Source organism: Fukomys damarensis, unplaced genomic scaffold (assembly GCF_012274545.1).
Source record: "Fukomys damarensis isolate Sample0158 unplaced genomic scaffold, DMR_v1.0_HiC HiC_scaffold_17, whole genome shotgun sequence".
Classification (NCBI taxonomy): Eukaryota; Metazoa; Chordata; class Mammalia; order Rodentia; family Bathyergidae; genus Fukomys; species Fukomys damarensis.
Window position 1 is genome coordinate 15,508,521 of NW_022900929.1, and position 17,377 is coordinate 15,525,897.

The window sequence follows — 17,377 nt, forward strand, 5'->3', positions numbered from 1 at the left end:
ATTTAATTATAAAAAGTATTTGTTTTCTTCTCTAATTTTCTCTGTGACCCATTGGCTATTCAGAAGTGTTTTGCTCAATTTCAATATGTTCATGAAATTCTTGCAGTTTCTATTGCTATTGATCACCAATTTTATCACATCTTGGTCTGGTAATATACAGGGGATAATTTCAGATCCTTTGAACTTACTTAAATATGTTCTATGAGTGAGTATGTGGTCTATTTTGCAGAATGATCTATGTGCAGCCAAAAAGAATGTATATTTAGATTTTGTGGGAACACTCTGTAAACATCTGATGAGTTCATTTGTTCAAGAGTTCAAGAGTTCTAGTATTTCATTATTTTCTGTCTAGATGATCTGGTTGTGACAGTGGGGTATTAAAGTCCTCCACTACTATTGCTTTAGCGCTTATCTGATTTTTCACGTCTGTTAGTATTTGTTTTATATAGTTGGGTGCACTAGTATTTGGCACATATATATTTATGATTGCCATATCTTCCTCTTGGATTTTTTCCATTACAAGGAGATAGCATCCTTCTTTATCTCTTAATCAGTGTTGGTTTGAAATCAATTTGATCTGCAAAGAGGATAGCTACTCCTGCTTTTTTTCAGATTCCTGTTTCATGAAGTATTGTTTTCCACTCCTTTATTTTCAGTCTATGAGTTTCTTTCTTTTTTTTTTCTTTTTTTTTTTTTTAGAAAATATGCTATTTTATTTTTATTTTATTTTATTGGTACTGGGGAACAACATCAGGTCCTTGCAAGGCAGGTGGTGGAACCACTGAGCTAAATCCCCAGACCTATGAGTTTCTTCTTTAATTCAGTGTGTTTCTTATATGCAGCATACTGTTTGATCTTGCTTCTTGGCCCATACTGCCTATTTCTTTTGATTGGTGAATTGAGACCATTAACATTGATGGTTATAACTGATATGTATTGAAATCCTTGTCGTGACTTTTTCTTTTTGTTGGATTCTCCCCTTTGCCTTTGATTTCTTGTCATGCCAGGGGGATTCATACTGCCAGGTTTCCTGAGGTTGTGATCCTCATTATCTTTTCCTAGGATATTGTTTAAAATTTTTTTGGAGTGCTGGTTTGGCATTCATGAAGTTCCTCAGGTGGTCTTTGTTGTAAAAGTATCATTTCTCCATCACTTTTGAAAGATAGCTTTGCAGGATACAACATTCTGCTTTGGAGGTTGTTTTCCTTTAGGACTTGAAATATATCATTCCAGGCACTTCTTGCCTTCAGGGTTTGTGTTGAGAAGTCTGCTGTGATTCTGATGGGATTTTCATTGTATGGGACTTGCTTCTTTTCTCTACCTGCATGTAGAGCTGAGGATTTACCTCAGTGGTGCTGTGTCTGCATTGCAAGCACAAAATCCTGACTTTGATCACCAGTACCAAAAAAAAAAAAAAATTCTCTAAATGTATGTAGTATTTTCTTCTTTTTTGGGTTCCTGGGGTTTTGACTACTATATGCCTAGGTGCAGATTTTTTTCAGCTTTAATTGAGTTTATTGGTACATTTTAGGGATACAGTACAGTTACATTCATTGTTGGGACCTTGTACCTCTACATGACAAGTCTTGATTCTCATTTTTTCCCCTTACCCCTGCCCTGCCTTCAACCCCTCCTCCCCTCCAAATCTACAAACTCTTTATTTTCATCTTTTTATTACCTCACATTTTTTTCTTTTCCCTTATTACCCTTCCCCTACCCATTGCACCCTCCCTACACCTTTAGCTCCTTTCTTCTCATTTCTAAATGACAGTAATCTTATTAGGATCTTATGTTTTACTGCAGATTATTCACACCAGGGAAACTATTCAGTGTTTACACATGTGTGACTTATTTATTTCACTTAGGAGTATATCTTCAATATGTATCCATTTTCTATGAATGAATCTATTTTCTCATTCTTTATGGCTGAGTAATATTCCATTTTATAGAAAAACCACACCTTCTTTATCCAGTTTCCAACGGATGGGCAAATGGGCTGTTTCCAAGATTTAGCTATTACAAACTGTGCTACTATAAACATGGGTGTGCATACTTCTCTGTGATATGATTCTTTTAGTTCTCTTGGAAAGATACCCAGCAGAGGGATGGCTGGGTCAAATGGAAGCTCCAGTCCAAGCTCTTTGAGGTATCTCCATATTGATTTCCATAGTGGTTGCACTAGTCGGCACTCCCACCCACAATGGAGGAGGGTTCCTTTCTCCCCACAACCCCGCCAACATTTGTTATTGTGTGATTTCTTGATAGCAGCCATTCTTTGTGGGGTGAGGTGGAATCTCAGTGATGTTTTCATCTGCATCTCTCGAATGATCAGTGATATGGAACATTTTCTCATATATTTACGTGCTACTTTTACTTCTTTGTCTAAGAAATGTCTGTTCATTTCGGATGCCCATTTTTGAATCAGGTCTTTGTATTTGGGGGGGCTGATTGTTTTGAGTTCTTTATATATCCTTGATAATAGTCCTTTGTCTGAGGAACAGCTGGTAAAAATTTTTTCCCACATTGTAGATTGTCTCTTAGTTCTGCTGATGGTTTCTTTGGAAGTACAGAAGCTTTTTAGTAAGATGAGATCTCAGTTGTTGATTCTATCTACTAGTTCCCATGCTACTGAGGATTTGTTCATAAAGTCTTTTCCTATACCAATGTCTTCCAGAGTTCTGCCTAACTTACCTTCCAGCAAGTTTAATGTTTCTGTTTTAATATTTAGATCTTTAATCCATTTGGATTTTAATTTAGTGCATGGTGAAAGATAAGGGTCTAATTTTAATCTGTGGCAGGTTGACATCCAGTTTTTCCAACACCATTTATTAAAGAGGCTATCTTTCCTCCACTGAGGATGGTGAGCTCCTTTGTCAAAGATGAGGTAGCTGAGTACATCTGCATTTGTTTTTGTGTCTTCCAGTCTGTTCCATTGATCCTCAGGCCTATTTCTTTGCCAGTACCATGCTGATTTTATCACAGTGGCTTTGTAGTATAGTTTCAAATTGGGAATTGTTACACCTGGTGCCATGTGACTGTTGCCTATAATGGCTTTTGCTATTCTAGGTCTCTTGTGGTTCCAAATGAATTTTTGGATTCTTTTTTCTAGTTCTGTGAAATATAGTGTTGTAATTTCAATTGGCATTGCATTGAATGTATATAGCAGTTTTGGTAGTATGGCCATTTTCACTATGTTGATTCTTCCTACCCAGGAGCAGGGGATATCTTTCCATTTTTTTATATCCTCTTCGATTTCTTTTTTCAGAGTGCTGTAGTTTTCAGTGTAGAGATCTTTTGTTTCTTTTGTTAGATTGATTCCTAGATACTTCATTTTTTTGGATGCTATTGTAAAAGGAATTTTTTCCCTTATTTCTCTTTCTGTCTGTCTGTTATTTGTGTATAGAAAGGCTATTGATTTTTGGGTATTCACCTTGTATCCAGATACTTTACTGAATCTGTCAATTAAGTCTAGAAGTTTTTTGGTGGAGTTTTTTGGATCTTCAATGTAGAGTATCATATCATCAGCAAATAATGATAGTTTAACTTCTTCCTTTCCTATCTTTATTGCTTTAATTTCTTTCTCTTGTCTAATTGCTGTGGCTAATGTTTCCAGAACTATATTGAAGAGAAGTGGCGATAGTGGGCATCCTTGTCTTGTTCCTGATTTTAACATGAAGGTTTTCAGTTTTTGGCCATTCAATATGATGTTGGCTGATGGTTTTTCATAAATAGCCTTTATTAAATTGAGGTATAGACCATCTATTCCAATTTTTTGCAGGGTTTTTATCATGAATGGGTGTTGAATTTTATCAAATGCTTTTTCTGCATCTATTGAGAGGATCATATGGTTTTTGTCCTTGACTTTGTTAATATAATGTATTACATTCACTGACTTTCGTATGTTGAACCACCCTTGCATCTCTGGAATAAATCCGACTTGGTCATGATGGATGATCTTCTTAATAATCCTCTGTATTCTGTTTGCTAGTATCTTATTAAGGATTTTCGCATCTATATTCATTAAGGAGATTGTTCTGCAGTTCTCCTTTTTAATTTTATCTTTCCCTGGTTTGGGAATCAAAGTGATACTTGCTTCCAGGAATGAATTTGGAAGTATAGCTTCCCTTTCGATTTCACTGAAAAGTTTGAAGAGTAATGGCAGTAGTTCTTCTCTAAATGTCTTGTAAAATTCAGCAGTGAATCCATCAGGGCCTGGGCTTTTCTTTGCTGGTAAATTTTTAATTACATTTTTAATTTCAGTGACTGTAATTGGGATGCTTAAAATGTTTTCATCTTCTTTGTTCAATGTTGGTAATTCATAAGTATCTAAAAATCTGTCCATTTCTTCTGTGTTTTCCATTTTATTGGAGTACAGGTTTTCAAAGTAGGTATTCATGATCCTCTGGATTTCTTTTAGATCTGTTGTGACTTCACCTTTTTCATTCCTGATTGCATGGATCTGAGCCTTTTCTTTCCTTTTTTTGAGAAGATTAGCTAAGGGTTTGTCGATTTTATTTATTCTTTCAAAAAACCAGCTCTTTGTTTCATTTACTTTTTGTATCATTTTCTTAGTTTCAATTGCATTGATTTCTGCTCGGATCTCTATAATTTCCTCTCTTGTTCGAGCTTTGGGTTTTTCTTGCTGTTGTTGTTCTAGGAGTCTAAGTTTCATCATTCAGTTGTTTATTTGAGCCCTCTCTGTTTTCCTAGTGTGGGCATTCAATGTTATGAATTTTCCACGTAGAACTGCTTTCATTGTGTCCCAAAGATTCCTGTATGTTGTATTGGCATTCTCATTTATTTGTAAAAACTGTCTAATTTCTTTAATTTCCTCTGTAATCCATTGATTGTTTAGGAGAGTGTTGTTCAGTTTCCATGTGCTTGTGAAGTTTCTACAGTTTCTTGTGCTATTGATCTCAAGTTTGATTGCACTATGATCTGATAATATATAGGGGTTGACTTCAATTCTTTTGCATTTATTTAGACCTGTTCTGTGAGCCAATATGTGGTCTATCTTGGAGAATGATCCATGTGCAGCCAAAAAGAATGTATATTCTGATTTTTTGGGGTGGAGTACTCTATAAACATCTATTAAGTCCATGTGTTCCAAAACTTGGTTCACTTCTGTTATTTCATTGTTGATTTTTTGCCTAGATGATCTGTCAATTTGTGATAGTAGGGTATTTAAAACCACACTAAAATTGTATTAGTGCTTATTTGATTTTTCATGTTACTTAATATTTGTTTTATATAGTTGGGGGCATTAATATTTGGTGCATATATGTTTATGATTGTCAACTCTTCCTCTTGAATTTCCCTTTACAAGGATGTAGTGTCCTTCTTTGTCTCTCTTAATGAGTTTTGGTTTTAAATTTACTTTATCTGAGAATAAGATTGCTACCCCTGCTTTTTTAGGGCCCCTGATGCATGGAGAATTGTTTTCCATCCTTTCACTTTCAGTGTATGGGCTTCCTTTTGCACTAGGTGTGTTTCTTGTATACAATATGTTATTGGATTTTGCTTCTTAATCCATTCTGCCAGTCTGTTTCCCTTGATTGGTGAATTGAGGCCATTAACATTGATGGTTATAACTGATATATTCTGACTTATTCTTGTGATGTTATTGTCCTTTTGTTGACTCTTTACTTTTTCTCCCGTCTCCTTTTAGTTTCTTGTCTTGCTTATTTGATTCGGTCTGTTGGGCCTCGTGTTATTGTGACCTTCATTGTCCTTTTCTAGAATATTGTTTAGAATTCCTTGCAGTACTGCTTTGGTGTTTATGAAATTTCTCAGGTGCTCTTTGTCGTGGAAGTATCTTATTTCCCCATCTATTTTGAAAGAGAGTGTTGCAGGATACGTCAGTCTAGGTTGGAGGTTGTTTTCTTTTAGGACTTGGAATGCTTCACTCCAGGCTCTCCTTGACCTAAGGGTTTGTGTTGAAAAGTCTGCTGTGATTCTAATGGGCTTTCCTTTGCATGTGATTTGTTTCTTTTCTCTTACTGCTTGTAGTATTTTGTTTTTCTGTTGGATTTCTGGGATCTTGATTATTATATGTCTAGATGTAGATTTTTTTTTGATCTTGGCGAGTTGGAGTTCTATATGCCTCACTCATCTGTATGTCTAATTCTTCCCTTCTTTTTGGGAAGTTTTCTGTCATTAATTCTGCAAAGAGCTTTTTTAGGTCATTTGCGTTTTCTCCTGCTTTTTCATGAATTCCTATCAGTCTTATGTTATTTTTCTTTGCATCGTCTAGAAGTTGTTGGATTGATTTTTCATGATCCTTTACTGTTTTCGAGAGACCTCTTTTTTCATGGTCACTGACTGCGATCCTATCTTCTATATCTGAAATTCTATCTTCGCAATGTTTTATTCTGTTGTGTACACTTTCGATAGAGTTTTTAATCTCCTGGATATATGTTTGAATCTGTTTTATGGATTCCATTTCTTTCCTCTGTTGGACATTTAATTGTTTCCATTTCTTGCTTATGCTTAGTCTTCGTGGCTTCTACCATGGTCTTGAGCTCATCTATTTTTTTGTCAGTTTCTATTCTAGAGTCTCGAATCATGACTTCCATTTTGCTCATCATCTCTCTGGTTAACTGGGAAATTATTTCTGATTTGAATTTTTCTAGAGCCGGATTGATCTGTTTTGTTACCTCCTGTGCTATGGGTCCGGGGTGTCCTGTTGGTTCATTATCAGACTTTTCATCCTCATTTGTCCTGCTGTTTGCCATTGGTGAACTGGAAATCTATCTTTGTGTCTTGCTTAAGTGTTTTCTCATTTTTATTTTTGTTGTTGGGTTGTCCTTCCCTAATTTCTGGGTATTACTTAAATCTTCCCAATATAGTTGTGTCTTCACCTTTGAGACTCTAACGACTCGTAGACATCCTCATTTTCACAATATCAGAGAAAACAACTCTTTAAATTGATCACAACCCTTAATCCCAATTGATACATTTAGCAGCCCAATAGGATCAGGCACAGCTTGCAAACTGACCACTTGTGGTAGTCATTAATGTATCACCTTTAACCCATGTGAATTAAATTAATATCAAGAAGCAGCCCATAATATGTTTGCAGTGAATATGCTTTTCAATATACCATCTTTACCATTTAGGATGGGGGTTAGACTGAGTTAGGATGAGAGGAGTAGATAAGTGAAAGAAATGGAGCAGGTTTGAAGTGAATCCAGAGGATGTAGAATTACCTTACTATCTTTACAAAGCTATTACCTTCAGGGGTGATAGAAAGAGTGCCAGAATAAGGACAAGAATAAATCCCATTAACAATAACAGGCGCTTGCCTTCCCTTGAAGGTACAGAGCCATGAGTTAGGTAAAATGACTGGAGAAAAGAACACAAAGAGAAACCCCCCACTAAAAAAGAAAAAATAATAAAAGAAGAACTCTGAGTTAGGGCAGGAGCCAGAATACAAAGGGCGATGAGGGATAATATGGTGGAGCAAGAGACTGAGTTGGAGAGGACAGAAAAAAGAAAGAAATTTTAGGGTGGAATGAGGAAAGGAAAAAAGAGAAAAAAAATGAATTTGAAGGGCCTCTTTCAGACTATGTCTCTGTTCTCATATTATACCACATATACAGCCACATGCAGAACCGAATCCCCTGATCTCAGCTAGCCAATGGCAGTTCCCCACAACTGAGATTGAACTCAGTACACAAGGCTTAACTTGAATTTCCCAATCCTCACGGTTGAGCTCCACTCAGTTCTATTACAGGTTTCCCCTGCCCTTTCTTTAAAGATGTTCAAAGTTGGGAGCTCAGAAAACTACCCTTCATGAGAGCCTATGCCTCTGCAGAGTTGGTCCAAGGACTGGCCCAATCAGGAGGTTTGAGAACGGGGGGAGGGTTTTCCTGGGGGTGTTTCAAGGGCGCCCGCACGGCTACCTTCCTTACTGTGTCTGGTGGCACGCAGTCCAGGAGGTCGCGCACCTGCCAGATGATCTCAGGCAGGCAGGCAGTGAAGAGACCCCCTCCGGGGTCCTTGGGTCCTTGCTGGGTGTGGTGGCATGCAGTCCGGGAGGTAGCGCACCTGCTGGATCACGTGTAGATTTTTTTTTAATTATGGCTATTTGGAATCCTATATGCCTAATTTATCTGTATGTTAAATTCTTTTCCCCCAACTTGGGATATTTTCTGCCATCACTTCTGTGAATAGTGTTTTTTTGTTCTTGTCTTTGTTTTTTTATTCGGGGGGGTGTTGGTACCAGGGATTGAACTCGGGTCTTTGCCCTTGCAAGGCAGGCCACCAAACCACTGAGCTAAATCCCCGGCTGTAGTTTTTTTTTAATGTCATTTGCACTCTCTCCTGTTTCTTCATTGACTCCAGTCTTATGTTATTCTTCTTTGCCTCATCCAGCAGCTTCTGGATTGACCTCTCATCATCCCTTCCTATTTTTAAAATTTTTCTTTTTCAGGTCATTAATTGCAACCCTGTCTTCTATATCTAAAATTCTGTTTTCATATTGGCTCATTCTGTTGCATACACTTTCAATGGCGTTTTTAATCTCCTCAATATCTGTTTTCATCTGCTTTTTTAATTCCATTTGTTTCCTGTGCTGGGATTTCATAATAGTCCTCCACGCCTCTATTTTTTATCTGTCTGCTCTAGATTTATTAACTATGTCTTGCACTATAGGCACAATCTCTGTTGTTATCTGAGAAATTATTTCTGATGTCATTTTTTCCAGATCCTTTTTTGTAGCCAGTTCAGGGAATCTATGTACTTGAGTATCAGATTGTTTTATCTCATTGACTTTTGGGGTTGCCTTAGGTGATCTGGAAGTCTGGTTTTGAGACTTGTTTACATGTCTTCACATTCCAACAGATGCAGCCTTCTGTGCCTTTGTTAAGGCAGCTCTTTGCTCACCCAGTGGTCTTTAATTCTCAGCAAGCCTCAAAGAGGCCTTCTCTCTGCCTCTCACCTCTGTGCCAATTCCTGGGTTCAGAATGGTAGCCTTCTGGGTCCCTGTGTTGTACTGTCATCTATGTGGGGTTCTGGCTGGGGCTTTTTCACAGTTGGGATGGTATCTGGCTAGGGTATGCCCTCCTACATAGCTGTTGTCTGGGAGGGCCTTTGGCTGGGGACTGAGCACCCCACTTGCTTGTTTCTGGGCAAGTTCTAGCTAGGGTCTACACACACTTATCGATGGTATTAAGGCAGGCCTCTGGCTGTTGCTTGTGTATCTGTGAAGCTCTTTTCATGGCAGGTCTTTGACTGGGGCTTGTGGGCCCAAGCAACTGGGGTTGGGGCCCGGCCCTGGCCTCATGTGTCTGTAGCTATGCTGCTGTGGTCCATACCAGCTTCTCACTGGGATCTGCTTACACTTACTGATGGTATCGGGGCTGGCCTCTGACTGTTGCTTGTGTACCTGTACAGCTCTTTTCCTGGCGAGTTTTTTGCTGGGACTTGTGGGTCCAAGTGGTCAGGGGCCTGGCAATGCCCTGGCTGGATGTGCCTGCAGCTATACCTCTCTGGTCCATACTGGCTTTGCAATGGGTGATCAGTCTATTTGAAATGAAATACATTGTAGATATCCGATATTTGTTCTTGAAGTAGAATCTAAATCATGGAGAAGTGTTGGGGGAAAGTTAAAAGTCTTGTGCCTCAGAGCCAAGCCCTATGGATGCTGGATGCTGAGGCCTGAGTGCCTATGAGTGGTGGCAGGACTACCATGGACTCCCAATACAGTGGATGTGGTTGTTGGGAGGCCGATAGCTTCCTGTGTGTGTGGCTGGCATTTGCCACCCTCTCTCATCAATGACTCCATGGTAGGGAAGTCCCTCAAGTTCCTGACAGAGAAAAAGAACAAAAGGCTGGAGTTAGGTGGCCCTGTGTACAGGCCAGCAGCCCTGGTGGCAGTGAAGAAATCTCTGGGACAGAGTGATATCTCTTTAAATCCTTTGTCTTGTTATCACTGAATCATTTTTTGTGTTTGAATTGTATGATTTCTTTATATATTCTGGATAAAATATCCTGGACAGATATATCATTTGCAAATTTCCTTCTCCTATTCATTGATCTCATTTCCCTTTGTAATCACATATTTTGCAGTAAATTTTTTTTAATTTTGATGGAGTAAAAATTATATGTTTTTCTTTACTGTTTTTGCTTTGAGTTTGAAATCTTAGAATCTTCTGCCAAAGATGAGACTATGAAAGCTTACTGCCTTGGTATTTTTCTAAGAGTTGTATAATTTTATGTCTTATATTTTGAGGTGTCTTCTTTATTTTGAGTTAGGTATTATACACAGTTGAAGTAAGGGGCAGGTTTATTCTTTTGCATGGCACTATCCGGTTGTCCAAGCACCTTTTTTCTTCTTAAATAACACCCTTTCCAAATCAATTGTTATGATGCCTTCCTCAAAATCTAACAAATCATATGCACATGTGTTTATCTTTGGACTCTAAATTCTATTTCATTTATCTAATTTATCTAATTATCTACTTGAGCCAGTACCATACTGACTTCATTTTTATAGCTTTGTGGCAAATTTTGATATTGGAAAGTATGAATCTTACAGCTTCATTCTTCACTTTCAATATCATTTTGACCCCTTGAAATGACTAACAATATTCAAGGACAATGTTTGCCCCAATATTTTGGGCCACTTAAAGTTCCATACAATTTTAAAAATTAAACTGTCATTTTGTACAAAGAAACCATCTAGGACTCTAGGGCAGAATGCATTAAATCTACAAATGAATTTTAAGAATGTTGACATTTTAATAATAAAAAATGTTCTAGTCCATGGTCTTTAAATATTTTGCCTATTCATTTCTATCCTCTTTAATTCCAACATTTTGTGGATTTTCCTGTATGTCACTTTTCTTGCTTGTTGTTGTTGTTGTTGTTGTTGTTGTTGTTGTTTGGTACCAGGGATCAAACTCAGGACCTTGTGCTTGCAAGGAAGGCAGCAGAACCACTAAGCTAAATCCCCAGTCCAGTGTATGTCACTTTTTTCAGATTTGTTGCTAAGTATGCTTCTTTTTTGACATTGTTGTCAGTGGATTTGTTTGCTTTTGGACTGTTCTTTATGGTGTATAGAAATATGACTTATTTTTATATATTAACCTTATATTCAGAAATATAGCTGAATACATTAGTACTTACAATATGTGACTAAAAAGTGTGAGAGAGGAATTCTTGTATTTTACCTTATCTTGGAGGCAGATACTAAGGTATTACTATCATGTTCGCTAGGTATTTCTGATGGATGCTCTTTATCAGGTTGAGGAAATTTTTCTATTCCTGATTGACTTTTTCTTTTCTTTCTTATTAGTATATATTTGTGAAACATAATATGTTCATCATGGTGAACTGGTAATATACATATTGCATCTCTATCTTGTTTACTTCCCTCTCCCCTCATTTCTCCCCTATGGCCCCAGACCTGTTTGATTTTTTTAATAACAAAAAGATGTTGTGTTTTGTCAAAGTGTGTTTTACATATATTCCACACAATGTATTACTTCTAAGGAATATACCATTTAGTGATGTATATAATCATTTTTATATGTTGAAGGGTTCAATATGACAAAATTTTCTTGAGGGTTTTTCTCCAGAAATATTAGATATATTAGTTTTTTATTGCTCTTTTCCTGTTGTGTCTTTGCTCCTAATTTTAGGGCAACATTGACTTTATGAACTTTGGGGGCATGTGTTCACTCCTGTATTTCAGACATGTTCCTAAATAGTTCCTGTTAATTCTTTAAATATTTGTTAAAATGCACCATTGAAACCACCTGTGTCTGAGGTTTTCTTTGTAGATAGTTCTTGTCATAGCAGGATTTGCAAGGAACAGTTTTTATAAAGGACACATAATTTATAGGATTATTTTATAATATTCACCTAAAATGCAGAGGAGTACAAGATCTAACTGCACACTAGAGATACAAAGAATCCAGCAAAAGGCCTGTATCCCACAGTAATATTCCACACAAATCTAGCTGAAGGCCTAAAGTCCAAGGCAATGTCCTCCACGAGTCCAGCAAGTGGCCTACACCCATGACCACATCTCACACTTGTCCATATTGAGGATCTGTACCTGGAAGGCCCAAAGGCCAGTGGTGGAAACGAGAAAACATGCACTGGTGGTTTGAAGGATTTGTACCACCAATCTGAAGGATCTACATTGGAGCCAGGAAGTGATGCTCATGGTGAAGATCAGAGCTTCTCCGACGAGAACAGCAGCCATTCCCTCAACACGGAGGACCTCAGCTCCTCCCCCAATGAGAACAGCCAAGTTCACATTAGGAAAACCAAGTACAGCAAGCTTCTCCTAGAAAATCAAAAGCCCACAATCTTCCTCTCCAGTTCTCTTTTTATGCCATTGGCAACAATCTTCAAGTGGGTTTTCCATGACCAACCAGGCTGATTCAATTTAACTGGAGATTCCAAGTCAACCATTAGTTAACTCACCATAGTTCTTTATTTTTAATACTGCCTCACTGCATGTTATAAGTCTATGCATGTGGTATATTCATTTCTTTATGAGTCCATTTCTGTAAAGTACATTTTCCTCTGATTTTGTTCATTTAATCTATTATATTATTTATATCATTGTTCGAATGGTGCAATTGTTAATAGAATTTCTTTATATGTCTCTATTTATTGAATTCATAGAATTTTCTCCCTTCAATTTTTGTTTTTTATTATTAGCATATGTTGTAGTATATGCTTATTACATTTCTTGTGAGGAGTTGACACATATACATAATAATTTCAATTCTTTTTTGTCCCCGATCTCTCCTTCTCTCCATCTCTTGATTCCCTTTTCATTTGAAAATGATCTGTTTTTTTATTTCCTATTGTCTATCTTTTATTTTGTTTTTTATTTATCTTTTTGATTTCTCATATAAGAGAAAGCATGCAATCTTTAAGCTTCTGTGTCTGATTATTTCATTTAACATTATGATCTCAAGGTGCATTAATTTTTTTTTTTTTTTTTTTTTTGGTACCGGGGATTGAACTTGGGTCTTTGCGCTTGCAAGGCAGGCCACTGAAGCACTGAGCTACATCCCCGGCCCTCAAGGTGCATTAATTTTAATCAGCTTACTTCTGCCCTTTGACTTTGAATGCTAGTAATTTAATCATTTCTTTTTACTTCTGGGTGAATATAAAAAACATTTTGCCAATTTTGTTGCTATTTTCAAAGTAATACTAGTTTTTGTTAATTTCAATTGTGCTTTATTTTTTATTTTATTAGATTCTACTGTGTTCTTTAATATTTTCTTCCTTCTTTCTGCTGAGGTTCATTTGCTCTTTCTTCCCTAATGCTCTATGGTATTAGGTTTGATTATTAATTGCAGCTCTGTATTACTCAATAGCTATAACTTTCCCTCTCAACTCTGCTTTTGATTCATCATACACTAATTGTATTCCCCATTTGTTATCTCAGCCAGTTTTGTAAAAAAATCCTCTTATTTTTCTTTGATCCATTGGTTATACCTGTGTACATTTAATTTCACATATTTGTGAACTTTCCAATTATTTATATCTGTTTTCATCGTATGCTAGTTGAGAAACTTCTCCTGCATTAGTTCTACCCTGGCTTCTCTTTCTTGAACAGCACAATTGGTTACAGCACCAGACTAAAGCCTGATCTGTGCAAAGTGACTCTTCTAATAATCAAAAAGAGGAGAAGAGGTCAGGGTGTTCAATCCTCCTCCTCTGATCAATGCAGATGTGGCCAATGATGACACTGTCATGGTGGTGGCCCTGTGTGATGGGCCCTTGCTCAGCTCAAGGTAAATTTGGGATTTTCACGGTTTCCTTTTTGTCTTTCTCCTACAGTATTTTTTCCATTCCTTACACCAGTAATGGAAGCATTAAATATCTCTATATTTCCAAAAGATGTTACAGATTTTTTTAAAAAATCAATTGAGGAGATTAAAGAAAGTCGCCTCAAGGAGAAAGAAAAGGTAAAATCTGGTGGTATGCATGTGGGTGTTCACTCGCTGACAAATTATTGGATTGTACCCATATGATTTCTCCTTTCTTCCCTTCCCTCATTCTCTCCCACTCTCCCTCCCTCTCTCATTCCTTTCTTCCTTCTGCTTCTCTTTCCTTCTGATTCTCTCTCTCTCCCTCTCCCTTTCCCTCTCTTTCCCTCTCTCTGTCCCATCCCTCTTTTCTCTCATTCATTTCCAGCACACTTATTCTTTATTATGAGAAGAACTTCATTGAATCCCTAAATGTCCCAGGATCAGTTCAAATTTGCAAACCCTCCTGCCTCGGCCTCCCAAAATGTTGGGTTTACTGATGTTCACCACCATGCCTAGCTTATGCATGTGATTTCTGTGCATATCTGTATTGTCTTATGCCTTATACAGGAACCTAATAACCTAAATGACAGTAAATGTTATATATCCTAAATGTAAGATAAAATTAATAATATCAGTGAGACTACAAATGAGGAAAGGGGATTTAGAAGAGGATGAAGAAAGGAAGAACTAAAAAAGAATCAAGCTGTATTATGTACATGTACCCATGCTCCAAGATAATTGTAAACTGCATGGACTGCAAACATGTACTAATAAAAAAATAAAAATGAAAGTTAGATGGAAAACTCTAAGAGAAAGAGCACTCTCACATTTTAGGGAGAGTGCAGAATGGGTCAAAAAGAAAACATTTATGGGACCGGGGATTTAGCTCAGTGGTTCCACCACCTGCCTCGCAAGCACAAGGATCTGAGTTAGATCCCCGGTACCAGAAAAAAACAAAACAAAATAAAAACACACATTTAAAATTAAATGATAGGCATGACAATTAGTTTATCATGGCATGCATATTGTTGAGATAAAATCTTTACAAAATTCCAGAAAAAAAAAGAAATGCTGCAAACTATTGGAGGGAAGGTAAATTAGAAGAGTCAATACAGAAAACAATACATGGATTTCTTAAATTATTAAAGATAGAACTACTATGTATTCCAGTGATCTGCTATAGGGTATATATTCAAAGGAAGTGCAAGCAGTACGCTTAAAAGACTTCACTCCCATGTTAACAGCATCACTATTTTTTAAATATTTTATTGATACATAATGATTGTATACATTACTGGCACTGAGTGTTATATTGCCATACATCATTATAGCAATGTCCACAATAGCCAAGAAATAGAAACAACCTAAATATGTACCAGTTCATGGATGGGTAAAACATTGTGGAACATATACAAAGTGATATACTATTCAACTATTCAAAGGAGTGAAATGTTTTCACTTGCAACATAGATGGAACAGAAGATTGTCACATTAAGTGAATTAAGCCACCCACAAAAAGACAAGGACTACTTGCTCTCATTCATATGTGGAATGGAAGAAATGTTGATCTCAAGACAGGGATTTAGCTCAGTGGCACTGTGTCTGCCTGGCAAGTGCAAGATCCTGAGTTCAGTTTTGGTACTGAAAAAAAAAAAGAAACATTGATCTCAAAGAAGTTGAAGGTAGAATGGTGGTCAACAGATAACAGGAATAGTTGAGGGAGGGTGAAAAATCTGAGTACCAAGTTAGGTTAGGTAAGAGCCTGAAGTTTTCATGTGCTATTTGTACAGAAGGTTGGCTTTAGATAAATGTAGTGTACTACATATTTTTAACAGCTACATTTTGAAGGCTTTTTACAATTTTCACCACACTCTATGAATGTTTGAGGAGATAGGTATTTTAACCTGATTTAAATATTATGCAATGTATACTTACATCAAAACACATTATTCCCCATGAGTTAGCACAATTTTCACATTCATCTGTATCTGTTAAAAGTAAATTAAGAATTAACAATGAAATTTTGCCATATTCTATTCCTTCAATGAAGAAAAATTCTATTTGTACCTTCATTTCAGGCATTTTACTTTCAGATCTTATATTCATAAAGAATCATTTTATGTTTTGTGTTATCTAATGAATGGTATTGAGGCTACCTGATTCAATTTGTTCTCTGTTAAATTTGAGCCCATCATGACCATGAGTGGCCATGGGACTTCTCCAGGTTTCATGGCTTTCCCTCAATTGGGCTATACACCATCATAAAAATGTCTTCAGTGCGGGTATTATGACTGGGTATCACTAAAAATTTTATTGCATTCCAGGATGGTGGGCTATTTCAAGATGAGTCCCTAAAACCTACAGATGAGCTCTGGAAATGGCAGATTAATCTATGGGCCACTGGTTAAGCATTAAGGCAGGGGAACAAAAGATTAACATCAAAGACTTCATCCTGACCAAGCTGGTGTGACAGGAGAAGGAGCTGCCAATCTCTGACCACAAATCTGTGTTCAGAAGAAGACAAGTCAGGATGGGGGATTTCAGATACTGAAAGCTGTTGCACGCAATGTCTGGTTGCACTCAGGCAAAACAATCTGTTCTCCAAAGCTTGAAGATCAGCTTTTTTCACCAGTCACACAGGAAACCTCAGCAAGGTTTCTTAGCCTTAGAAGGAAGTTATAAACTGTACTGTACTGATTTACTTCTCAGTTTACAATTAATGTTCCGGCTTTGAAATTTCTCTTTCTGTTTCTAGCACCGAGTGGATTTTCTTCAGCTTATGATAAACTCTCAGAAATCCAATGGCACAGAGTCTCAAAAAGGTAACTTAAAATGTCCCAGAGTCTAACAATGGGGACTCTAAGAGAATGGGAATTGTTCTACAATTGTACAAGAGGATTTTCAAACAGCAAAAAGTTTCTGGGTAATTGCAGAAAGACACAATTGAATGATTATATACAATAGTCACAGGCACAATTCTAGAAGTACATACAGTAATATTCAAATATTGAAGTCAAGGTACAAAAGCATTTCATGCCTGAATAGCATCAGTGTTCTGGGGTTGCCCATATCAAAACAAGTGTTGGTTATCAGCTACATCCAGATCCACTGAATCAGAATCACTGCATGGAAATTTGCACCGATACATCTAAAAAGAAGGGATAGTCTCTGAAGCATGATGGTGTTCACCGTGAATACATGTTGGACAGGTTGGTTAGCTTAATTTTCTGTGAAGTGTTTAATTTTCCTCTGGTAATTAATAATAAGTACCTTTTGAGGAAAACCTTTGGAATTGTATTACCTTCCTCTTTATATTTTCATCTACCAGCTTTGTCATCTGTGGATGGTTTTTTAGGGAAACCATTATTTCTATGGCTGTTACAAAATGATGAATTTATAACTCTACATTTTCTTACATATTTATTGGTCAGTTTTTCAGTATGAAGAAGAGTCAGCAGGCCTGTCTGTCTCTCTCCTTGCTTCCATGCTTCTTTCTTTGTTTCTTTCTTTCTTTCTCCTTCTTTTTTCCTTCCTTTCCTCCCCTCCTCTTCCCTTCCCTTCCCTTTGTTTCCTTGCCTTTTCTTTTTTCTCCC

The 17,377-nt window shown here is 37.0% G+C and overlaps 1 protein-coding gene and 1 long non-coding RNA gene across 7 annotated transcripts in view; one reads left to right on the top strand and one right to left on the bottom strand.

Moving 5' to 3' along the window:
- The window catches only part of LOC104874220 (cytochrome P450 3A9), a 44,798-nt gene that overhangs the window by 18,046 nt on the left and 9,375 nt on the right, over positions 1 to 17,377 (top strand). The window contains exons 8-9 of the mRNA XM_010641242.2: positions 13,813 to 13,940; positions 16,540 to 16,606. Of these exons, the coding sequence (XP_010639544.1) occupies positions 13,813 to 13,940; positions 16,540 to 16,606 (195 nt within the window). The remainder of the gene's footprint in view (positions 1 to 13,812; positions 13,941 to 16,539; positions 16,607 to 17,377) is intronic.
- LOC104874207 overlaps positions 7,974 to 17,377 on the bottom strand; it is a 48,792-nt gene continuing 39,388 nt past the window's right edge. For 3 of the 6 annotated variants that reach the window (XR_004517678.1, XR_004517679.1, XR_004517676.1), the window contains one exon: positions 14,725 to 15,772. This is a non-coding gene — a long non-coding RNA (uncharacterized LOC104874207). Of the gene's footprint in view, positions 8,053 to 14,724; positions 15,773 to 17,377 lie in introns of those variants that run through there. The other 3 variants (XR_004517681.1, XR_004517680.1, XR_004517682.1) reach the window with 2 other exon arrangements.